The 26,071-nt window shown below is 44.4% G+C and overlaps 1 protein-coding gene across 12 annotated transcripts in view; it reads right to left on the bottom strand.

The window, feature by feature from the left end:
• PMS1 (PMS1 homolog 1, mismatch repair system component) overlaps nucleotides 1-26,071 on the bottom strand; it is a 2,204,114-nt gene that overhangs the window by 2,059,729 nt on the left and 118,314 nt on the right. For all 12 annotated transcript variants that reach the window (XM_069615650.1, XM_069615653.1, XM_069615661.1 and 9 more), the window contains one exon: nucleotides 11,418-11,560. In XM_069615650.1, the coding sequence (XP_069471751.1) occupies nucleotides 11,418-11,560 (143 nt within the window). The remainder of the gene's footprint in view (nucleotides 1-11,417; nucleotides 11,561-26,071) is intronic.

Below are 26,071 nucleotides of genomic sequence, written 5' to 3'. Positions count from 1 at the left end.
ACAAGAAGACGACCTAGAAGATAAAGGTGAGGAGGAAGGAAGGGAGGTTTATTGCAAATCTGACAGACCAGCAGAAGGAAGGACGGAGGGCAGCTTGTGGGGGAGATAAATGGAGCAGGTGAAGTATTGGCTGAGGAAGGCTACTGGTTGTGCATTATGAGAGTGCGTGTCTGTGGGAGTAGAGAGATTTGTGCAAGCAGTGAATTTGAAATGAATGGTACAGGATGAAAGGATGGCATTGGAGTAGCAGTGGGTGCAAGAATCCTGCCCCTCTGCTGCTGCTACTAGGCACTTGCTCCTTAGACCACTGGATAGGGGCCCGGGCATCTTCACAATCACCTGCATACCTTTCATCGTTGTGCGCTGTGGCTCAGTACGTTTTGGAGCGCCAGCGCTGGGTTGCAGTATTTCCCTGTTGCTCCAAGTCTTCCACTGCTCTGCAGCAGCTCTTTGAAGGAAGCTGTTCTCTGGTTGACATGTTACTTGGTCCCCACGCTTGCCATACTGCTGGTCTGCCAGGAGCTTGGTCAGTTCGGTGGGTTGAGCGGCCTCTTCGCACCGGCTTGCTTTGTTCTCCCCGTCCCAGTCTGCTTTTCCTCAGTGTTCAGCGTCTGCAGTGAATCTTGTGGTCCCTCCAAAGAGGGCAGGACTCAGCCTTTTCTGCTTCGTGCTCTCTTGGACCTCGAAGCAAGCACCCCGTCCAGCCTTCCAGATAAGGTGCGTATCAGGTCTTTTCACACACAGAATTCATGTCAATACAGACCTTTTAATTCTTCCTTATTTACAGCTTACACTGACTATTTATAGCAGCACCCCCATTAATCTTGGAAGTCACTGGTGACAGGCTGGCCAGCAGAAGCTTGCAAACCCACTCTTTACTTTAGTAATCCACTCAATTCCTTGTTAGAAGCAACTCGGATGAGTCCTAGTCTATTTTTCTTACACTCTCTGTTAATAATTCTAACAAGATAATAATTTCTGAGCAATGTAGAAGACAATTTATGTTTTGTTAACTTTGTTCAACTTCCTGCATTTTGTAGGTTACATTGTTATTGAAGCATTTTGAATCATGATCATGCTTTTCGCATTGCTTTGGGAAACATGTATTATTGTGTAAATTGAAAATTGTCTTAAACTAGCGCTGCATTTCTGCTTCATGCTCCACTGTTTTGATCAGCTTTAATAGAAGCAGCACAGTTGCAGCTTAATGGGCATTTCATACTTTGTTTTCATTTCATCACCGAAGCACATCATTTGCGTTTGATGTTTCGAAGTTTTAGAATAGCCTCTCAACAAGCAGTTGTTTGGCATTTGTGAGAAGGAAAAGCTTTTGGTGTTCTATATGAAGATGTGTTTTTTTTGTCTCAAAATTGTATGCGTCTGTGTGCATGCATGAAAGGGCACTGTCACAGTTTGTTGTCTTAGAGAGCAGGGAATAGCTGGGCATGTGGTCTGACCTTTACTTTAACTCCCTTTCTGATCACCCGCCCACCGCAAACGGCTAGAATGGATGCAGGTAGAAGCAGTACTGTATATATTTTCAGTGGCACAGATTGTACAGGTAACTCTGAACAGGGCTGCTATATATTCAGTCAAAGTAGCCCAATTTATCAGCAGAGCTCCTATATGCATGTCATGGCACAGTGTCAATTATTCACAGCAGTGGCGATTGCATCATGCCCACATTTCTTAGTAGGACTGCTATGTTTTGGGACAATACCTGAATGTCTTAAAAGAGCTGCTGTAACGACAAAGCACAAACATGTGCTGGCATTTTCTGCAGCGAGCTAAAGTACTGAGCAAGAACAGTGTCTTTCACTACAAAAATTCCCGAATCCCATTACTGCGATCTAGAAAACCTTGCATGGAAAACAAAAAATGTCCCCCGAAGAATATATATGGGGAGAGGCGTTGGGTAGGGGTATTTAATAAAGTGGGTGGAAGTGGAGGGGGTCTGCTGCGAGAAGTCTCCCTCTGCATTAAAAATACAGAAAATGTGTTTTACATGTGGGATTTTCAACCTCGGAGTAAAAAATGTGGTATTTTCACGTAGATCCTTCCCACCACCCTTCTGAGCTAGTGTGATGCACACTGGCGGGCAGTGTGAGAAGATGGCAATGCCGTCATATACTTCATCCCTCGTACTCTGCCTTGCACTTTTCAAAACTTCTGCTTCTCCCATGTCATGTTACTGAGTCCCACTACCAAAAATCTAGCACATTTCAAAGCATCATTATGAATCTACTGACTCATGTAGGATAGTCCAAACAGGCTGAGAGATTTTGACAAGCCAGTTAGGTCAGGCAAGCCTCACATGGACCTGCCAGTGCTCTAGCCCTATGTGCCTTTCCAAGTCAACAGCCTGTTAGGAAAGGTAGCTCAGTGGGTCAAAAACCCTGCTGTAGCGATCATTGTGCAAAATCAGCATTTTCAGTGGTCGCAGTAAACCGAGACAGGTGTCAAAGTGTTTCAGTGAAAGGTCAAACTTTCTCTCTGGCCACTAGTAATTTATTAGTAAAATAAGTAGCTGTTGATATTGGTGGTAGAGGGCAGTGTCTCCCTTGGCCCTGAGTTCTGGAGATGCACCCAAGCAGTGAAACTCTGCAGGGAGGCCCTCAAGTACATGTCATCGGTGGTGAGGGTCACCCTACCGCAATTACCAACTGCTATGCTGAATTATATCCCTGCGTCTCCATCTCTCCACAAGCTCGCTCAGCAATGGATTTAGTGGACTGTTATGTGTGCTAAGAAGGAATTGCTGAAACTCTCGAACACTAACAGAGCTCCCTGTGTGGATGAGTAGGTTGATTATGTGTGGATGCTATCCAGATATGAGAAAAGTAAGTATACCTGCAGTGAAGGACTATGTCAGTATGAATGCATCTGCAAAGTGAATTGCCAAGTGACTGGCTGTTGGGCTGCACGCTGCTGTTCTGCTCTGTACTTTGGACCCCGGACATGGGAATCTTTCGAGTGACTTGCTGCTTCACTAGTCGCCAAGGGGAAGCAGCTCATACTCGCAACTTGGACTCTTGTTGCTGAGAGGAACCGCCTACCTGACTCGCCCACCGCCACACCCCCTATTACCTCACGAACTGTGACCGCTCTATTCAAATACTGCGCGCACGCGCATTGCATACGCATTGCACGTGCATTGCAAAGTGAATTGCCAAGTGACTGGCTGTTGGGGTGGTGGCAAGTAAAATTCAATATTGTACTGCCATTATAGTTCTGTCTTTAACTCACGAATCTGGCTGACGGTAACTGTGTATTTCAGTCGTATAAAATGGTGGGACGTTTAAGGAGTGGGAAGTCTCTGCATGGAGCTAATCCACGTGGAATGCTTAACTCCACCTCTCCGATTATACTACACGACTCATTTTGGTAATTCCGAATCTACACCAGCATATATGGTCCTATCTTCGATGAGCGAGGTAGAAACACACACTATATCGTACAGCCAACAATCAATGGCGACCAAACCTAATGACAGCATTGCTCCATTCATATTGCAAATGCCGGTGAGGATGTTTGAGTTGCAAAAGTGCTAATTGATTCTGATAACACGTTCGTACACACCGATACAGCAAAAATAGATGCAACTGTTGCCCGTGAAAATGAGGTTCCCTTCAGGAGTACAATGGCAGGTGAAAATGCAAGCTCTGATGTTTCTATCCTGGCACCTAACCTACTTGAAGACTGGGAGAAACGCTATTGTATAGCATTAAATCCAAGCTCCCCTATTGTCTTTCTCCCCTTTGAAATTGAACAAATCTCTTTACATAACTTGCAAAATAAGGAGGAAAAGATGGGCGTGACAGCTCATTTTAAACCTCGAGCGGGTTTGCCGTCTACGAGCTCCCCTACAAACATACCTAAAGCAGTTGATGGTAGCGCTAAATATAACCACTATGTGCACCCCGATGGGATATCATATGGGGAACATAATGAAGAACTCAACATACATCCTAATGTTGGTCTACCTCATAATCCTCCTGGAAAAACAATATGCTCTGTGAGTCGTGCAAAGAGCCCCCTTCTTTTCCAGTTATTTCTAGTTTGCTAAATCTGCTAGATAAGGGTCACAATCTAACCCATGCGTCTCTAGATAATGTGAAACTACTGCTGGCTGAGCTAATGGCTAAAGTATGCAAAATAGAGGGCGTTATTTCTGTGCCGGAAAATTATCACTCTGAAAAATCCAAACGTATAGATCTAGCTCTACTAAAACTGCTGAATCAATCCGCAACTGTCGCAAGCGATCAATCTACTCAAACATATGTAGAAATTGCGGAAGAAACCATATGGGGTCACTCATATGCTGACGCTGTCCTATGGACAGTAGCACAATTCAAACGCCAAAAGAGCATGCTTCGATTCACATTTTTGATGCGATCCAAGCAAATTCATTCGATTTTTTATTTCTGAAAGACACGTTGTACCAAATAATGTGGTTCCCATAAAGATACACGCTGACACAAAAGTGGCTAAGACATTAAGTACCCCTGATAGTCCTTCACCTTTGGTCTCTATTATAGAACAAGCAGTGTGCAAGGTCGACCTTCATAGTGCTCCAGAGGTACAAGCTGATAATACACATCCTGTTATCATGCCGGACAATCAATTTGAAACTATGGAGGAAGAGAAGACCCAATTGACCTTTTCCTGCAAGATGCGGCGTGCACATTTGAGGGCACTTAAACGAAACAAAAACCTCACAATAAACTAGTTATGGAAATAAGTGACCAAAACTCACAAAACTCTTAAAAAAAAAAAAAAAAAATCTAACTCCATGAAAATTACTGATGAGACTGTACAACCCTCAAAAGAGAGGTTGAACCTCAAATTGATTTATCTCAGTTAACTAAGGAATCAAAGACGGCTCAATTTGGACACCAGTGATGTCAAAGGTAATGCTTGCACTCCATCCAAGTCTGCCAGTATTACTAATTCAAATCAGTTAACAACATCTTCCTCCGAGATCCAACCAAAGCTCTGTAGTGGTGCCTTATTTAAGTATAATCCAGTAGTTAGTAAGAAGAAAACTAAAACTTGTAAAAATGCAGAGGATTCCCTCTTGGAGAGTAGTTTCCAAAACGTGTGTATTTCCACCGTAAGCGCACTTGGAGTGACTGGTGGTTCTATTAAGACCAAGGCACAGGTTATATCATTGCTGACAGAAGCTAAAATATCTGATCACTCGATCCACTTGCCTGCAAACTGCTTGTGCTCGGCACCACCTTCTGGGTTTCACTTTGAGGTCCCGGCTCAACAGGAGAGGCGTGAGGTGATGTCAAGCAATGCGAAATTAGGGACAGAAGTCCCTTACTTAGACACAGAGTGGATGATTGACATTGAGCAACAGCTTGATAAAAGGTTGTCGTATATAATGGGAAGGTCGAGTGATCCCAAAATCAATGGACGACAGCGGTTGAATAGATCCTTTCTATTTAATAAATTTAGAGGATGCCCGCAACTATGCACCCTGGTATCTGAGGATATAGAGTGGCTGCGTTTGGCTAACCACAACAACTATAGGATGATATGTGCACCTTTTTCGCCAATCATACTCAAGCTGTTGTGGGATCACAAAGAGGAATTCGAAATGCAGGGGCTTGACATTTGTCTGTTTCGATCGAATGAAGAAGCAACCCTCTTTCTGGAGGAACAAACTGAAATTCAGGTGCAGGAAATAAATCAAGACGGAATCAACCTCCAGCTCTCAGCAGGACGGTGATTTGGCTAAACAAATCTCTACTTTGGCAGGTTCCGTTTCTAATGTTACATGGTTAGCACCTTTGTTATCTACGATAATTGAGATGACCAAGAACTCCAAACAATCCTAGCGGTGAGGAGGTTTGTGTGATATCTTGGAACTGCTGTGGGTTAAAAAACTTTGAAGTATGGCGGTCATCACTATCTTCTGACCGATATCCTGCTGCTATTTTGCTGCAAGAAACAATGTGTTTGCATGCTTTTGAATTGGATGGTTTTACCGGCTATTCTGTACCTGTATCAAAGGCTTTGCTAGGGCGACCAAGTGGTGGTATTGCAATATTATTGAATAATGCTTATAAATACAAGGCTTCTGTATTTTGCTCCTGAGCTTTGTTGTTGGCAATCGAATATAGTTTGATACTGGAACCTCTTAGCGAGATGCTTATAGTTGTTTTTAAGATGGTAGTTCTGCCCAGGCTCCTGCATTACTTTAGTAATATCCCATACATAATACCCAAGAAGTTTTTCAGTAAATTGAACAGCATGTGTAGGGATTTCCTGTGGCATGGTACCCGAAATAGAGTGGCGTTTTGGAAACTGCAGAACTTTTATGAAAAAGGAGGTATTAGACTGCCTCATTTTGAGGTTTATTATTTAGCGGGACAGTTACAATATGTGGCTAAGTGGCTTTCTGGTGAAGTGACCCCTGAGCACAGGGTGCTTGGACAGGACTGCGCCCCGTTTTATTTGAAAGAGATGATTTGGCTGTCTGAAACCGAAATGAGGGGGCACCCTGCGATGTTGAGGCTTGGATGGAAAATTGGCGTAGGGCTTGTCGTTTGATGGAAGTCCCATGCCCGTGCCTCACGCAGATACCGCTGGTTGCTTTGACAGGAGGGGATAATGAACTGAGGGTGATTGTTAGAACCTACTGGGAATCGGTGGGGCTGGCAACGCTAGGCGATGTTTGGCAAGAGGGATCCATTAAGGAGTTCATAGAACTCAACGAAGAGGCGGGGCTACACACGGGCCAATATGTCACGTACATTAGGTTGGTGCGGATGATTAAGAACACCTGGCCAGAGACAGTTTTGATAGAAGAACCAGATGCAGTTTTGGGAGCAATATATGATATATCCGAAGGAGGTCATGAGATCGCGAGACTGTATGAGATGGTGATGGCTAAGGCGGGGAAAGATTTGACACATCTGAGACTGGACTGGGAGGCGGAAGTGGGTGCCCCGAAAGAGGATGGGGTGTGGGAGCGTGCCCTGGGCTACCACAAAAAAGTGTCTAGAAATGCTAGATTAAAACAAATACAGCTGTATGTAACGCATAGGGCATACATGACCCCCTTGAGGATATCTAAGTTCCGAAACGCTGGAAGACAAGTGTGTCCTAAATGTAACCTGGAGAACGCTGACATGACACATATGTTTTGGTCGTGCCCGATCATTAAGTGTTTTTGGGGAGAAGTGGCGCAGAAACTGGCTGATAAAGGGGTTACTCTTGTCACAGATACGGCCTGGGCCTGCTTACTGGGCGGGTTTCCTAGGCCACGGAAACTTAAGCATATTGAGAAACTGAGAAATCTGGCGTATGTGCTTGCGAAACGTAGGATCGCCATGGGGTGGAAGAAATGCCACAAAGCCAGGGTGGATGCATGGTGGAAGGACTTGCAGAAATGGGCGGAGGCTGAAACGGCGGCATGGCAAGAAGCGAGTAGCGGGGCTGATGAGGGGGAGGCGGGCACCCTGTTGGCTTGGAAAACGCTAATAGCAGAATTGTTTGGAGTAATATCAGATCCAACTGACTCCGAAGAGAACGAAACCCAGAAGCATGTGCCAAACATTGAATGAGATTGACAAATAGGCTCACGGGGGGAGGGAGGGGTAGTGGGAGCAGTGAATAAGATAATTTGATGTGTAATGGAACTATTATGATTATGCTCCTTGTTTGGTTTTTGTCGTTTTGTTTGCATAAAATCAATAAAAGAAATTTTTTTAAAAAATGCTTATAGTTGTTTTTATTTCAATCCAGCAAAACAGAGCTTTGAGATGCTTCATGATATAGATTAGGTGCTAGAAAATGCTTATTTAAAAAATCCTGATTTGCAAATCATCGTGGGAGGTGATTTTCATTTTGTCTGTACTCCCGCTACCACCGATAGAGAAGTTTTGAGATGTTCTCTGCGACACCAGCAAGCTGTTAAAAGAGGCAATGCATGGGAAAACATTTAATTGAATGGAATATCCATGTGGTGCCGTTTCATGGCGATATATCATCTGGCACTTGGTCGAGAGGCAATCTAGGCTCCTATATTATTTCTTTGGGACGTCTGATTTATTAGGAAGGACTGAAAAGGTAAGGGCCCGCAATTGTAATTGGAGCAACCACGTACCCCTGGTGCTTACTATAACTCAAAAAAACAAATTACTGGAGAACAACACAATGTTATGCCTGATAGAAAACGATCAGGCCCATCATTCTGTAAGATGGAACCCGCGCACTTGTAGAGAATTCACTTATATAATTAACAAGTCTATTTGTAAAGAATACTCCAGTGTATTGTCATTAACCATCACCAGGGAGAAATGGAATAATGCTCCAATTCATGATACCTTGCGTGCCCTAGCCTTTCATGCACAAAGTACAGATAACTCTCCCTCAAGTCCTTTGCCTCATACGCTAGCAGCAATCACAAAAAATAATATGAATGTATCTGGGGAATTTTGATGACCTACACGCTTGAAGAAAAAAAAACATATGTCCCTTTAACAATAACCGGTTGCCCGGCTTTTTAAAAAAACACTTTCCCTGTCCTACTGTCCAACATTCTCTTCCCCTCCGTGCTCTGTGTCCGTTTTCACTAGCGATAGTATGTAGGTGTGTAGGTGATTTACATTTCCACATCTGCAAATGTTAATTCCTCAGCTATTGAACTGCTTGAATGTCTTTAGAAGATTGAGCTGAAGACTTTGGCCGGAGTATCCGTTTTATTGTACACAATAACAAATATAAACATTGCACATAAAACAATGGTTACATAAAAAAGGATTTGTTGGCAAACTTGTACATACAATTATTTGGGTGCGAGATCTGGTGGCCTACTGGGTAGAGGAGCATTTTGGAGGCATTGTCTTGACTGAGGCAGGATGTGTATATTCATATAATTTCCCTAGAATTTAGATTATGGTCCATATATTGTATTGACCCTCAAAACTATTCAACTACTGTACAAATGTTGAGTCTTTGGAAATGAGACCACAATGGGCCTTCGTAGAAAGGTGGTCTTTGATAAAGGGGGTAATAGATGTAAAGGGAAAATAGGTGCTATGGTGAAGGATCAGCAGAGGAAACACGAGCTATGTAGGAAATTCAAACAACCTTCATTAAATATTAGGAATGGTGAGATTACCACCTATAGGTTCTAGAGAAATCAAAATAGAAAATATGTACCCTGTGTCAGGAGGAAAGGTCAACTAAGTGACTCAGGGGGCCCAACTAGGGGAATACTGATCTTACCCAGGATTACATAGCTATGGTGCAGTCTCGAGGTTAAATCGTTCAGCATGCTTCTTTGCAATTTCAATCCTAATGCTATAGTACCATGCTTGTTTCTTGATAATCTATATTCTAGGGATAAAGCACCCTGTTTGCTTATTTATACTCCTACCGGCAAGTACTAATTCCCCTTCTTGGTTTAGGGTAAATTGACAGCAACAGATATTATCACTCTCTAGCACTGAATCAGCCTTGTGGACCAGCCAATACCACTCACACTCTTACCAGCAAGTACTTCTTCCCCCAATTGCTTGGTGTTTTTGTTGGGCTGTAATAGTCTTACCCTCTAGCCAAGGGACTCTACTCCTCTGGTATAGGCAGTCTCCTGGCTATCTCTAAAGCCTCTTTTCACAAAGATCAGTCAATTTGTTTCCCAGCCGCTGACCCAAATGGCACAAGGATTTTGTCTTGGCTTCCCATGAGCAGCTCCTTTGGTCAGCACCCACTCTTACTCATGTCCATTACATTGCTTGTCTTCCTTCTTTCTCTGGTCTCACTCCTGGTTTGTGCTGGTGTGTGTGAGGACTACTACAGAGCTCTGAGCTATTTTATAGTCCTTGAGATTAATTTGATTATCTAATAAATGTTCTGGTTGGTTATTCCGCTTGGATTCTCTATTCTCAGAATGTTACTGGTCGTTCCTCTTTTTTACTTCTTTCTGCCCTGGTATTTTCTTCCCTTTGGGTAGGTTTCTCAAATGTATCCACATACAGGTTCCCGTTTGTTAATTGAGCTTAATTGATACTTTCTGCGGTGGCGGGCAAGAGCTTAAGAGGCCCGTCCGCCATTATGGGTTCAGAAGGAAGTGAAATGTTGCAGCAGGGGCTGTGTCCCTGCAACATCTCTGTGGTGGTTAGCACCCGAGCAGGAGCCCGGTAAGCATGATTATCTTTAATCCGTGACTCGATGAGAAAAGAAGTGCACTGTTCGTTATCTGGTTAGTTGATGCTGGAATTAGCTGCAGTAGCCCTCACAATGAGAGGTGTATGCATAACAATTCAGAGAGGTGGAAAAAGGTGGGGTATATTGGGAAAAGGGCTAACTTCTGCTGGATGGAACAAGTCCCTCAGGGATGCCTTATGTAACATATACTTTTAGGATCTGGTCACCAGAGGGAATGGGGCAGGATGGTGGGGGCGAGCTCCAAGGAAGCCCCATTGACCTCCGTAGCACACTGCGTAGCGAGAAGGCATCCCTGGTCAAAAGGACCCTTCAAGGCCCAAAAGACATGGTGTCTCATGTGACTCCATCACAGTGCTTTAAATCATGGAAAATGTGTGAGATGCAAACAGCTCTCTAATACTCAATCAGTAAATCTATTGCAGACCGTTCTTAACATCTTGGCCTTCGCAAACTATATCTCTGATTTGTATATTCAAAAACAAGCCACTTGCGGGTCTCATTTCTGACCCCGCTCTTCGCAGACTCACAAATCCGAGATGATGAAATCTGGTGGTATCGCCCGATTGCAGGGAAAACTACAAGCTACACCATAGCGGCAGTTAAGATTCTGGAAGCAGCCATGCAGATGATTACAGCTCAGACAACATCGGAAAGAACGGTTGACGAGACAGTTGCGTCGCTGCAGCCAATACATCCATAGCCGCAAGAAATGAGAAATTGAACTTTCTCATTTTAAACTTTACATTCCATACTTTGTCGACAGCTCTACCTGCCCTTTTTTTTCCTTCTTTTTGAAGAGATTTTGAAGAGATTCTTGTAAAAATCTTTTTGATTATACACATGTAATTAAAAAAAAAAAAATCAAATACATCTGGTATATATTCGAAATAAATCATTAAGCCAAAGGTTTATGCTTGTCCACTTTAAACAGTGGAAATACTGAAACCGGATTGACTGTAATGTTTAAATACCCTCTATGGCTTGATATTGAAATGTCCAACGGCAACTGCACTTCCAATGTTTTCATGAGTTGTGCCACACATTGTGTTACTGTTATGGTTGGTCTTATAAATGTCTCTTCTATGGACCATATTTGCTATAAAAATTAAAAAAAAGGTCAGAGGAAGTCTTGTCTTGCTTTCTTGATCAACGGTATTAGTAATTTTGAGGCCATCCATTTTCATTGTTTACATGATGCAATGGTAACCATGTTCTATAAAACGAAGACATACCAGCTTTATGTCAATGCTTGTGGCATTAGCATCTATAGCATTCTCCATTAGCTCCTTCACCACATTCATGACAGAAGTAATCACTTGAGAACTTGACAGGAGACGAACCGTTGATGGTGGCAACTGCTGCATTTTGGAGTCCTCTGGAATGACAAGAGAAAAAGGTAGTCTGTATATCCAGCATGCAGATTCACATGGACTAAAATCGGTAACTGAGCCCTTATTTTAAAAAAAGCATTTGGGCCTGCATACTGAAACAAGTTATATTGAAGTGGGAGATGAACTTCTCGAGCTAGGGTTTAATGCCTTTATATCGAATGTAGATAATATTAACTTCAGGCCTGATCTGGTTTGGTAGCTTTTATAAAATGTGCAATAAGGATATAATGCAGAATGTATGCTCAACATTATTCTGTACTTGCCCACAGGATAGGTAGGATAAACCTTACACTAGTCCCCAACAAGAATGGTCAAGAATACACATCACAAATGAAACACAAAGAGATGTTTAAATGATTATTAATAACAACTCTTGTAAATAGGTTAAAGCTTTGAAAATTACTGCAATGCATTAAGCCTTCCTATCCATCAATCCATGTGTTCATCCTTATTTTTTTTAATAGCAAAAATGCAAACATGTGGGGGGAGGAAGGTGTACCTAGTGTCAGGTACAGCAGGATTTGAGACTGTGCAGGACATCTCAAACGACAACTAATCTGCAATTTATCCTGGTATCATCCACTGTTTTGGCACCAATAGCTGGTAAATGAAGCACTGCTGAGTAGCAGGGGGAGAGGAGTGCCTGAAGCATGGATTTGTGGCAGGAAATGTACCGCCAAAAAGGTCTTACGTCTAACCCTGCGAAGCAACGCTAAGATATCACTTGTGCACAGTAACTCTGCTGCACCAATAAGTAGGGGTGGAGCTGGACTGCGTAGTGTGTGCAGAGGAAAACAGGCGAGGACTGTTGAGCGGTTCTACACAGGACCGCAGAGGCACTTACTTCACAAGCTCCTGGGACCCGGTGAGGGTATTGGTATTGGCAGATTGGGGGTGCATGGGTGCGTGCCTCTTACAGAGCTCCACTGGGGCCCTCTGAGCACCTGTGTTGGGGAGGCTGCAGTTGGTCAGCACATCCTCCCGCAAACGGCAAATATAACCAATGTCCTGTTCAGGGGCGCACATGGAGCACGATAGCCGCGGAATTGGGCCTTGCGGACAGAGAGACGTGGCATGGCGGAAGGCAGCTTTCTACCCAAGGGTGCACTGCAGCAGAGCGGGGAACAACCTAAATTGAAACGGCACAGTATATAGAATGGCATGGGGTGCTTTGAACCAAGATCATGACTTGACCATTTTTTTTAAACAATTTTTATTATTTTTCCACATGACCAAAACAACTTACAGACTTTATAATCGTTGACAACATATTTCACATTGAATTGTATAAACTGCTTCCCCACCCCCTGTAACTCGCGCCCCCCCCACCCCAACCCAGACCTACGTCGCACCCAGTGTTCCATCTCTCTCCTTTATTCATCCGCACTTCTCCTGGCTTCCGTATCCTCTTGTCTAAGAGTTCCTTCTAAGTCTTTAGCACCCTGTACAGAGGTGGCCATATCCGCTACCAATTGTCTCCACGCATCCATTCCCCTTCCCCTTGTTCAGTGTTCCTTCCCGTCGCTTCCTGCCGCACCACGGTCTCTCCTTTGGGCCACTTTAACAAGTCCCTCCACCACCCCTGTACTGCTGGTCTTGATTGTGCTTTACATCCCATTGCTATTCTGCGTTTCGCCAGTGTATATGCTAAGACCTTGAGCTTGCTCACATGCCTAGCTCATTTGGGCCTTGGGAAGCCCCCTAACAGACAAGCCATGTGGGAGCCAACATCCAGGGTAATCTCTACTTTTGCTAGTGTATGGGCTACCTCTCCCTAAAATCTGCCGATCTCTGCACATGTCCAGAACATATGTACCAGGTCTGCATTTATCGCCCCACACTTCGGGCATGAATGTGGTGCTGCTTGGCTGAATTTAGCTATTTTGTTCGGGGTCAGTTATGCTCTATGGGTCACGTATAATTGGATCTGTTGAAGTCATGCATTCCTCAACACCTTTCTGTGATATACTATAGCTCTACTCCACATCCTGTCCGACACAAGTCTGCTTCCCAATTCTACCTGGTCTGTCCCAATTCTCTTCCAACTTTGGACATCAAAAGCTCATATATCCTTGAGACTTTGTGCCCACCCTCCAACACATCGTAAAATGTCTCAATAAGCTTGTCAGATTGTAAGGGCGTCTCAGTCTCCGAGTTATGCGTTTTAGGCTCCTCAAGAGTCGGGAATACGTGATGTGGTGCCCCCGGTGTACCTCTGTGTCTCCTATCAGTTCTTCAAGCTCCCTGGGCACTCCCTCCTTTAGTACATCTCCCACCATCGCTACACCCATGGGTTCCCACCACTTCCTCACATTGAGCCGCACCTGTTCGTCTACCCCTTCTAGCGCAACTAGCGGGATCGGAGGAGAATACAGAGTTATGCTCTCCATCAAGAGACAGGCTCTGCGCCATATTGTCCGCCCTAGGCGTAACAACAAGTGTGATTGTGTCATGCGTTTATCGGTTAGCCATATGATTTTGTTCAAAAAGAGTACTTTCTAGTCGCAATAACCTTGATTCGGGTGTTTGTCCATCGGAAAGCCATTTGGCCACAAATTGCAGCTGACTAGCTACAAAATACACCTCAAAATCGGGCCATTTTATTTCCCCTTGCAAGTATGGGTTCTGGAGCTTCCACAGTGCCACCCTGCACCTTGACTTATGCCGTATGAAGCTCCTGCATATGCTATGTGGTTTCCTAAAGAACCTTTTCAGTATCACAAACGGGATATTTGCAAAGTAGTGAAGGAGTCTCGGTAGCACCACCATCTTCAGAAATGCTGCTTGCTCCATCATTGACAATGGTAACCTAGTCCAGAATGACATACAGTTTTACTAACCGCCTTCTTCGTGTTTTGTATATGCTCAATCTTAGGTTCGTAGTATATGTCCACAACCAAGTACCGAAACGTAGCTATTTCCCACTTAATTGGTAACACCAGCAGTTGGTGTATAGGCTTCCCAACGTACACTCCCAATGGGTACAGACTAGATTTCTGCAGATTAATGGTTATACCTTACAGTGCAGCATAACGTTCCAACACATCCAGGATATATTGTAAATTCTCCTCGGGGTGCTGCAGGTATAGGAGCATGTCATCTGCATAAAACTAGATCAGATGCCTCCCCACCGCGTAGTACTAATCCCCTCCTCCCCATACTCTTCCCTTAAGCAGACCGTTAGTGTCTCCAATGCCAAGATGAAGAGCATCGGGGACCATGGACACCCCCACCTCGTGCCCTTACTCAACTCTCACTGCTCCAAGACGTTGGTGTCCGCTTTAACCCTTGCTAACGGTTCATTGTACAGCAATTGCACCCATTCAATGTAAGTGGGTCCAATACCAAACTCTTTCAGGACCTCTAGCAGCCAAGGCCATCTGACTGAGTCGAACGCTTTTACTGCATTCAGTGACGCTACTGCCACTTCTTGTGCGTCTCCCTGGGTATAATCTATTATGTGATGCAATCTCCTCAAGTTGTTGGTAATATTTCTGTGTGGGACATATCCTGTCTGATCTGAATGTATGAGCTTGCCTATGACCGGTTTAAGTCTACTTGCCATGACTGCTGTAAGAATCTTCCCATCTTGGTTCAGCAACAATAGGGGCCTATATGAGCAGCATTCAGTGTTGAGCTTATTTGGTTTGAGGAGGGGGATAATTATTGACTCTCTCAGGTACCCTGGCAATCTTCCCGTGTCCAACGCCTCGTTGAGCATTGCCAGTAGTGGGGCGAGTATTTCTGTCCTATATTCCTTATAAAATTTGGGTCTCTCTCAAATTTCCATCCATCCATCACCTTCACTGCTCTGTTCGTCTGACGCATGGCCTCACTTTTATACAGCCAGGTGAGCAATCGTCCCGGCTTATCCCCCTCTGCATGCTGCCTCTCGATGTATTGTACTTTAAAGGCCTCCCACAGTGTACCAGCCGAGTTCACGCTGCCTGTGTTATACTTGAAATATTCTTTCACCTCTTCTCTCAAATGTTCTCAGAACCCTTTATCTTTCAGTGCTTCAACCCTGAGATTCCATATCGGGACTTCGTTCTCCATACATCAGCCAGCTTAAATGTGCGCATCAGCGTATTTAACGCCTTGGCCGACGGGGTTGGATGAGCAAACTTATCATCGGATCGCTCTCATATCGGGTCCATAGTACAATTAAAATCTCCTCCCCATATCAGCGCGCAATCCCTGTACTGACTAATCTTGGAGTATAAATATATGAAATAAACTACTGTATCCTGATTCGGGGCATACATATTAATAACACATATTTGTTTATGTTCAACCATGCCCCGAAGGATTATCATCCTACCATCTTTGTCTATGCAGGTTTGAAGGATCTTGAATGGGACTGTCAAGTGCCACCCATATTAGGACCCCTCTAGCATATGCCGTGTATGTTGAGCCCAAGGTCACCCCCCTCCATTTCCCCGCCAATGTTTCTGGTCTATCTTTGGTCAGATGGGTTTCCTGCAGGAGAACTATATCTATTTTCTGACGTCTCAAATATTCCATAACCCGGTTCCTTTTAATATAGTTATTTAGGCCTCTTACGATCCAGGTTGCCATTTTGAGTTCACCCATGTTCTCCGGTTGTTTCCATTTTCATCTCACCCTTGGTACCTCTGCCTTCTGTTCATTGTGTGTATCCTTAGGACAACTTCCCTTTAAACTACCCCAACTCCCCTCCTCCCCCTCCCCCTCCCCATCCGTACCCAACGTTTGCCCAGCTCCAAATCTGGATCTCAGGCATCCCCACATCTGGCTCCTATCCAGGTCCAATGCCGGTATTCAGAGTGCAGTGGAAGGATAGTGACGTACTAGTATCCAAACTAATCTAAACTAGTGTGGGGGATAGTGTGATTCCTAGTGCCGCTTAACACTAAGAGGCACCTGTGCTTCATGCATTTAGCTAACAGTGAGAAATGCCTTTGCTTTTCAGGTTAAATGTCAATGTCTGATCAGTGTATGTTGGCCCCCTTGCGGCTAAAGCATACATTATTCAAACAATGCAGATTCACTTATCACTTCCGCTCCCCTCCTGGTCTTGTTTCTCCATCGGCATGTTCAACACGTCCATCAACTTGCTCGCATCTTCAGGGGTCTCGAAAAAAACAGCACAGTCTTTATTTAGGACCTTCATCTTCGCCGGATACAGCAGCATATTTTTTAGATTAACGCAGCGTAACCTCCTCTTTATTGCCACATAGTTTGTACTAGGAAGGTATAATCAGGGTATGCAGTTATGGTCGCTGATGCTCGGCAAATCATTCCTCCTTTCCGAAAGTGTTCCAGGATTCTCTCCCTGTCCTTGTAATTCAGTATCTTGGCAATTATCGGGCGGGGATCCGGGCAGCGGTTTCCTAGTCAGGGTGCTATGCGACCTTTCCACTGTATACCCTTGGGTGAGTGATCCAGCTCCTATACTCCTGCAATTGCATGTCTTCAATGAAATTTGTCAGGTTCAGACCTTCCTCACATTCCGGGAGCACGACAATCCGTACATTATTTCTTTGTGCACAGCCTTCCGCTTCTACCGCTCCGTTTTCAAGATTCCGCACTTGCTGCTTCAGTATGGAGACTTCTTGGGGGCTTTCGTTGCAACTGCTTGTATTAGCTTTAACCTCCTTCTCTAGCACCCCTGTGCGTTCTGTCAATGCTCTGACATCTTGTCTCAAGAGATTTACATCGATACTAATTGCGTCGATCTTGGATTCCAAGGTCGACTTCAGCTCTGCTATGGCCTCTAGTATCCGACGATAATTTCGCCCCAGAGCTTCCTCCTCTTGTGATTCTTGCGCGGATGTCTTCACGCTGTCAGTGATTTGTGCCGGTTTAGCGAATGCATCAATTGACGACCGTTTCCCTTTGCTCTTGTTTTCCTTGGATGCCATTGTTGCGTACCCGTGCTATGCAGCGCTCTTTTCCACGTAGGTCTGCGTGTTGCAGTCACTTATCTTTTTCAGCCCTGTGTAGGGGGGTTATTCCATTATTGTTCTTGCAGCACGCCGTATATATCTACCTTCCTGGGTCTTGTACTTACCACCAAGCCCCCCATTTTCATGGCATCTCCTTGGAATTTCCTCTGTGACCGGGGGTCCTTTAGTTGTCTTGTATTTTTGGGGTTCCCCCTTGTTATCGTCTCTGGGCTCTCCGGTGGGTGCTTCTGGGTCTAATGGTAGTGTTCTGGACTGTTCAGTCCTCCACAATGCACTTTGTCCTACACCAGTGCACTCATCTGTACAGTTTTGTCAATTCTATTAAGTTCCAAAATGCCCCTGCAGACACCCTGCTTCTGTGTTCGTCTCTGTGCATCATTGGCACCTCGTACCTTGGTCCCGTCTGGCTGTGCTAGCCAGGGCTAGGGTGCAGCTATGCTCTAGCATGTACCATTCACAGGCCCCATCTTGCTTTGAGCCGGGCCACACTGCGCTCTCAATTGTGCAGCTGCAGTGATCTTGGGTGCAGCGCTTTATTCCGGGTCGCTCGATACTGGTATTGTGCTATTAGCCCTTCCTACATTGTAGGTGCCCCCACCATGCACATACATGTGTCACCAGTCAAGCAGCTGTCCCCTCTAGTGCACAAACAGTGCCTCTTTGGCTCATGGGAACCTCTTCCTACCACGACCATCTCTTCCGGTGTTATGCATTTTCGTACCTCTCGCCCAAATGAAAATCTTGTGTGTGCATTTGTTGGATCCGTTTCTCTGGGCCAGGCTCGCACAGCGCATTCACCTGCTGCAATACCTTGTAACAAAGTATCCAGGCCTGCTAGTCCATCATACTTTGTCGGGCCCTACGGCTCAGCTTCTGTGGTCACTGACAGGCTTATTTCGATTGCGGACTCTCCTTCCCTGCTCACATTCCAATGTTAATATCCGCAAGATGTGCCGGCGGCCATACTATCCGTTATAAATGTGTATAATGTGCTCCGATGGCTCGATGATGTAGCAGGGCCCCCAGTGTCACTCCTTCATGCTGCTCATCATGTGGCACGTCGATGTTGGGAGCGTCTGTGTAAAGTCACACTCTTTCGGACTGTGATGTTTAGCTCCCTCCTCTGTTCCGATCCACCTGTGCACCATCCGCCTTTGGGGTTCTCGTGGCCACCGTCACTGTGCCGATCTACCGGCCTGCTTCTCGCCTCCCTCCAATCCAATCTTGCAAATCAGCCGCAGACACTCCATCTCCTCCCGTGCCATGGCTACTCCTCTCACTTGTTGCTGTTCCTCGATTCGGCTCTTTTTTCTAGTCCGGCAGCCATCTGTGCCGGCGGGACGTTGCAACACTTCTCAGGTGCCCTATGCCCTGGCTGAGTGTTGGATAGTTTCCGAAACATGATCACTGTGTACCATGGTAGTTAGTACGCCCGCTTGTTCATTCTCGCTCGTCGTAGGTTCTAGTAATCATATTGCGGATCGGCAGGAGCACCCAAAATCACGACCTGTTACATGGCTCTGTAGCCACGGTCCTTATGACTTGAACTTTAATACAGATACTGGGCCAGTAAAATTGTGACTTGAAAGTGTTACCCCAATGTAAACATGTAGTCACAACAAATCCTCTCTCCAGCAGAGGGAGGATAGTCTCTGTACAGACCACAGTATTATTATTCTGATACCAGAATGTGTAACTTGAATATATGTAAGGAATATGTGATGACAACTGAATGTAAGGATGAATAAATAGTACCCTGCAACAGCACCGAGGAAAACACCTCAAAGGGTCGGTCATGGCTAATGGTAAAATGCTTAATGCACAATGTTTAGGAAATGGGTATAACTGGACAACATAAATCTCCCGCTTCATTCAGGATCCTGCTGCCTTTGGTTCCCTTCCTATTAAGTAATCAAACAACAAGCTGAGGCTAGTACGATAGGGTGGGCAATCGTTACAAACATTTTTGGTAAAGCCCGGCCGCAGAATAATGGGCAGTGCATATCTCTTGACTGTGCGCTCTTTGCTGCTGGTGCTGGAGGTTCCGAGCAGTTTGCAGTGACAGTTTCATATTATCTATATTGCTGCTCATTTGGATTGCTGTCAGCGTTTGTTTCTGGGCTATATCGAATCAGTCTGAGGCAGTGAGCCGTGTGTCATCTATACCGGCATTGGTGGACCTGCTCATTTAAGGACGCCGGAGAAGCTGGTGAGGAGGCCACGCCCCTGCAAAAAGCAGGAAGCTAAATTGGGTGCACCGAGCCCTTGCGGTGTGAAGCCCGGCCACGGAGTAAAGGGCGGTGCATATCTCTGACTGTGCACTGTTTGTTGATGTTTGGCACTGGAAGCACATAACATACTTGCACTTCACCAACAAACAGCTCAGTGTAAGGAAGTCAACTGCAAATACATTCAGTAAGCAACACACATTGACATTATATAAAAAAGATCTGTGACTAGTGAAGGAGGGCGGACATACTGTGTGCTGCTTGACTGGTGTCATTTCGGTGGGTTGTGTAGTGGGGGAACTGCTTATTAGCATTGTTTAGTGCTGTAAACCCTTGACATACTATCATTGAGGAACGGCAAAGAAAGAACAGCAATAAACGAGAGACTGTTGGAGAGAGTTCTCCTTTGATCCCGCTAACAGTGGACAGCAAAAGAAAATAAAAAGCTGTGAAGTATTTAGAACTCTACCCAGTTGCCCCAGTCCATACGATAAACACATTGGTGTTTTGGTGTGCTCTGTGCACTGCGCTGTGGCAAAAGCGTGGTTCTTTCGCTCCATTGTCATCGAGAACCTTTTCTTTTTTTTGGTGTCTCCTGCTGATCTTCCATCATACAACTTTTGAACATTTTGAGGGTTGAACCAGATTCTGTAGATAATCTTTTGAGACCGCCTATTAGTATCTCTGGTTCTCTTTGGGGTTGGTCTACCTAATCTCGAAGGGGGCGCTTATCCAACATTAATTGGTGATTACGACTGAGTCAGTTTTATTTCACCTCAGAAAAGTCATCAGCTGGTATAGAAGAGGTGATCATTAAGTATCTATCATGAAGCTGTGCAGTATGGCATCTTTGGATAAGGAGTGGTGGAAGGAGATGGATCGTATTTATTAGAAGGACAAAAAGACGACAGATACTCTGTCCAAATGGTTACTCAAAACACACACTAACACCTTGGAAATAACCCATGCCCAAATACATGCCGAGGTGCAGCCTGTTACTCCGACAGGCAGGGAAGTTGAGCGGACCAAGCAAACCATACTTATGCAACAGTGGCAGCGGGGACTGCAGTATACGTTAAACTCTAAAAAGATTCAACAAAAGATTCAAGATCACTTTTGTAAAAAAAAACGCACAAATGCCACAGTGACGCGGAAGAAATCTCTGTAAATCATTGGCCAGTGCCACAAATCCTGCAATCTCCGTCCTCCAGTACTGAAATGTATCCCTCCTCTAATAGCATGATTAATGAGATGGAGGCATTGAGCTTGGTGAGGGAAAGAGAATCCTCACATCATTTATCTGGCTACACCCCAAATAACTTATTGCACAACTCAAAAGTGCAGGAGGACACAGCTCAGTCAGATTTGCCTATTGAAAAATGTGAATCAAACACAGACACACTACACTGTTGGCCCTATATTTCGTTCTGAACTCCTTAGTGTCGGTTTTTGAACTGCTGGAAACAGAAGTTCAATCACAAGTGGGCATTCTTCTGGAAGTGACAAACGAAGTGGCATCATGTGATTCATCCTTGGTAGGGCTGGTCTCAACTATAAAATCTAAGGTTAGAAGTGACCGAACAGGGCCTCGATATCTCCTCAATACAATCTATGCTAAATAGCAAGAAATAAATCAGATGAGAACAGCAGACGTCTGGGAGAAATAACACAGCTCCTGAAAGAAAATATTGTTTCACGAACAACAGAAGAAAAGGAGAGTGCTATCCAACACCAATTCTTTGACAATACACCCCTCTCTGAATCAGTATTGGAGGAATTCCTGCGCCTGGCAAATGCAGCAGATGGGGAATTGGAAAATACTGTGACATTGGCACAAGCGCAATCTGTTTTGGAAGTAGAGAAACAGATTGATGTCAATCCGGATTGGCAACCGGCATACTGCCAAACATCAAAAGGCAGAAGGAATATGAGAAAGCGACAAGCAAGAAGAAAGATCAAATATGGTGCCGCCCAAAGCTAAGAGAAACAGGAAAAAAGTGAAAAACCGAGACACCTTAAACACTACAGAATCAGACACAACAAATCACCAGCATAAAACGTCAATCCTTAATCGGGAAGCTGATATAAGAACTCTGGCGGATGGATCCCAATCTGAACTTGCTCTCCTAGTAAAAAAGGGAGATATGGAAAACACAAGAACTCGGGTCGAAACCTAAAAGGGAACAAAAGAGCCTAAAAGTACGTTGCACACCAATGCTGACGAGGGCATCAAAATTATGAACATAAGTATTGGCTTACAACCAGATCTGAGTCAAAGACGATGCAATGACTCTGAAGGTGTATTGGACGAGAACAATACAAGTGGATCAAGAACTGGGAAGAAACATCAAAGTGTTAACCTACTACCTACATCCCCTGTAAGGATGTCTGGGTGAGCAAGGTCAAATGGGCACCTATTTTCTTGCAAAAAAAGTCTGCCTCTGCCTTGATACAGAAGAGTGCATCCTCTAAGGATTTTCTGCCTGTATGCAATCAAACCATCTTAAAGCTGGCCCCGATTTGTCTACCAAATATAAAAAAAAGTGCAGTACAATGTTTGGTAGAACAAACAACTTCACTAGCTGGTAAAGCTGGGGAATCCTGCAAAATAAAATCTCCAGAAGCAAATTGCATGCAAAATGGCAGTGGGAAATCTGTGGCATTCACTATTCAATCAAATGAAGAAAAGGATGGACATACGTCGCAGGCAGCAGCTCAAGCGACTGTGAAAACCATAACAAAAGATTTAAAAGACTATGCTATCCCAAGGGCATGGTTAAGGCTTAGTAACAAAGTTGGACAACATAAATCGTTGAGTCGCTCTGTGATCCTGGGAATTGTCAAAAAAGTTAAAAATCTTTATTTGTTTTCATCAGAGGATATTGAAAGTGTCACATTCCCTATGGCACAATACCCCTTTTTGGTGGAAGTGGTCTTTACATCATCTAGTGCACAAAATGCCATTTTATGTGAGTAAAGAGAACTGGAAGCTTATGGTCTAGAAGTTTCAATCAACGAGACTAGGGGTGACCTTGAAGAGTGCAGCAGGTCCTTAGAGCATATGGGAGGTGTCTCTTAAGAGCTCGGGAAAGAAAGGTATAGTAACTCCAAAACTGAGCAGAACCTACAGGGAAACACACTTTCCCTTCTGCCAGAGATTCTTTCCCAGGTCCTGCAGAAACTGGGCGTAGGTACCCAAGAGCTTTATAAGAGGGTGTCTAAATGTAGTGAGTTGGAAAATGCGGGGTTCCAGTACAATCCAGGCAGGGGGCATGCAGGATTATTTGTTTGATTTAGGTGATATAGTACTATTGCAGGAAACATGGCTGATAAATTCGCCCTCCCTCACCCTCCCCCGAGTATAGTGGCATTACCATACTATGTTTACCAGCATTACAAAAAGCAAAAGGACGACCTTCAGGGGGTCTCCTGATAGCCCTAAAAAAATCAAAATTTGAAAAACATAGTTCCTATTTTTGAAAACATCTCTGGTATTCAGGCTTGTAGAGCCCACATGACCCAGAATAGCATTGCCTCAGATTGAGTGATAATTAATATGTACTGGAACCCTGCCTGCTCAAAACTGCCTTTTTTCCTTGAGCTTCTGGGCTCATTGTTGGAACTGATTAAACTAGGCCCAGCAATTAGTAACATAATCCTCGCTGGTGATCTAAACGCTGATTTTCTGCAGCCAAAAAAGGTCTAAAAAACCATTCCACCTTAAATAAGACAAAAAATGGGAGAATGTGGATGGACTTCATGGAACACTGGGATCTTAAGATGGTAAATGGTAGCTCGGAAGGAGATGTTGGGGCAAACTTACGACTTGGCATAGAGGGGATTCCTCCCCAACTTTGGACTATATTTTTGTTTCCCAATATCTGCATACATTGCTGTGTACTATGGTAGTGAAGCATGATGGAGGCAGTGACCACAAAATGTTAGAAGTATTCTTCCCTGATCTATCCAGCTCTCCCCAAAGCTTACATAAGCAGTTGCTGAATGGGGTAAAAGGGAAAATCAGGTTGGTAAAATATAGACGTGAGGGCGAAAACCTAAAAATGCAGCTGAAAGAGTTCCCTAGAAGTATTTGGGAAACAAAATGCCACCCACAAACATTTACCAAATTTCTATGGGCCACATCTGCTCCTAATGAACCACTAGGGCCAATTAAACAAAAACATGCCCATGTATTCGATGAAGAAACACAGAGAAGGAAAGGAGAGCACAGCAAAGCCCTACGGAAAATGAAGATGGCTGGGCTGTCACCAGGGGTCTACAGGGCAGAAATCAACAAAGAAAAGATCAAGTATAGATAATGGTTATTCCTTCACACGGCTTCCCGATAACAGGACGACAGGGAGCAGGTGCTCAAACTGCTCAGAGATGGGAACACGAGGAACTTCTGGAAACTAATTAACCAATTTGAGGGTGGCACCTGCAGTTCTCTGTGTAACCTAGTCTCTGAGAAAGGATGGGTGGATCATTTATCAGAGGTTTTTGAAAACACCAATGGTTCCCAGTTTGTAATGAAGCCGTTTATACCCTGGCTGTTGAACGTTAATGAGAGGGATATAGAGGAAAGAATTGTCAAGTCTTCGGCCTCAAGAGCAGCAGGCCCTAATGGCCTGACATATCAAACACTTCAAAACGAGCCGATTATGTGGTTGCAGCATTTGTCTTGTTTGTTCAAGGAGATCCTTAAGAGACGTCTATTCCCATTATCTTGGAAGACTGCGCTGGTCATACCATTCCTTAAGAGCGGGGATCATCGAGCGGCAGCTGACTATCGACCTGTAGCTCTGCTCGACAAAGAAAGCAAGATCTTCATGAAGCTTCTACTGAATGAGGTGACACAGTGGGGAGAGGATCGAGGTATTTTGCCCCGCTTCCAAACAGGCTTTAGGAAAGGCATGTCAACAGCTGTAAATGGCCAATTCTAAACTTAATGAGTGAACAAGCAGAAGTGGATAGCTCATTGCCCCTGTTTGGAGAGTGGTTCGATCTTTCAAAGGCCTTTGACCAAGTAGAGGGGGCCTTACTTTGGAACAAATTGAGACGATGGGGCTTGCCCGAAACGCTTCTAGCAATGCTGATAGAGATGCACAGAGAGACTAACCTAAGAGTTCGCTTGGATGAGTTGGGGCCCCTCTCGGAAATCATTGAGGTAAAAAGGGGAGTTAGGCAAGGATGTTTAGGTGCCCCCCCCCTTTTCTTCAATCTCTCTTCCTCGCAGACCTAGGTTTCTCTCTGGAATCATCTGCATTGGTCAGCCCGTTGTTGAATGGGAGAAAGATCTTTTGGCTGGCCTATGCAGATGACATAGTGTTGCTGTACAGAACGCCAATCGGGCTACAGCGTCTGTTGACCAAACTGAGTGACTATGCGGAAATAAATAAACTCTCTATAAATCCCTCCAAATCAAACATCATGGTCTTTAAAAATCCACACAAAAAAATCAAGTACTCAAATTGGGAACTCAATGGGCTAAAGATCCAAAATGTGGAGGTGGTTAAATACCTGGGGTATAACATATATGCCTTTCAAGCTCTTTATAAAGTGGAGGCAGAAGTTGTAGCCAAACAGTGCAGAGTGCAGCGCAAATGCTGAAACTAAACCAGAAACTTTGTAGATTCTCAATCTCTCCATTAGTTAGATATGGCAAAATTAGTTCCAGTCATTCTTTATGGTCTGGAGGCTAGACCACAGCTCTGATCTATTAACTGGGACACATTCGAAGGTTGGCTTTGGAAAAGAGCCCTAGGTCTTCCTACCTGCACGCACAGCTGGAGTCTTAGATTTGAACTCGGTTTAAAATCTCTGGGATGCATGGCGAATTGGAAGCTAATCTCCCTATATCAGGAGATTATGGTTGGTTGGTAAGGAAGTCACTCTTTATCGTGACATTAAGCATCATATGTCAAATTCTAAATCTGCAATCTTATTGTCTTTGGAAAGCAAGGTAAGAGAGTGCCTTTCTATTGTAGACCTTGATATAGATACACTTATCTCTAGTCCCTTGAAAATCAAGAAGAAATTAGAAACTATGGATTGGATAAGAACAACTGAGAAAGTGAGAATGGGTTCTCCCGTTAACCCCTTTTTAAGGGGTGAGAAAAAGCTAGGTTGCCTTTCAAGCTACCTTATGAAATTTCCAGATAGCATATTACTTAACAACGTTTAAAGGATGAGGCTAAACCTAGTACACTGTGGAGAAGTACTTGAAAGACGGAAGCAGGGAGATAGAGCGAAACAGCTGTGCAAAGTCTGTTCTATACCAGCAAAACAGTCACTTAGACATTTGTTAATGGAATGTGAA

This window comes from Ambystoma mexicanum, chromosome 9 (assembly GCF_040938575.1).
Source record: "Ambystoma mexicanum isolate Mex_15411 chromosome 9, UKY_AmexF1_1, whole genome shotgun sequence".
Classification (NCBI taxonomy): domain Eukaryota; kingdom Metazoa; phylum Chordata; class Amphibia; order Caudata; family Ambystomatidae; genus Ambystoma; species Ambystoma mexicanum.
This window is presented reverse-complemented; position numbering and strand designations above follow the sequence as displayed.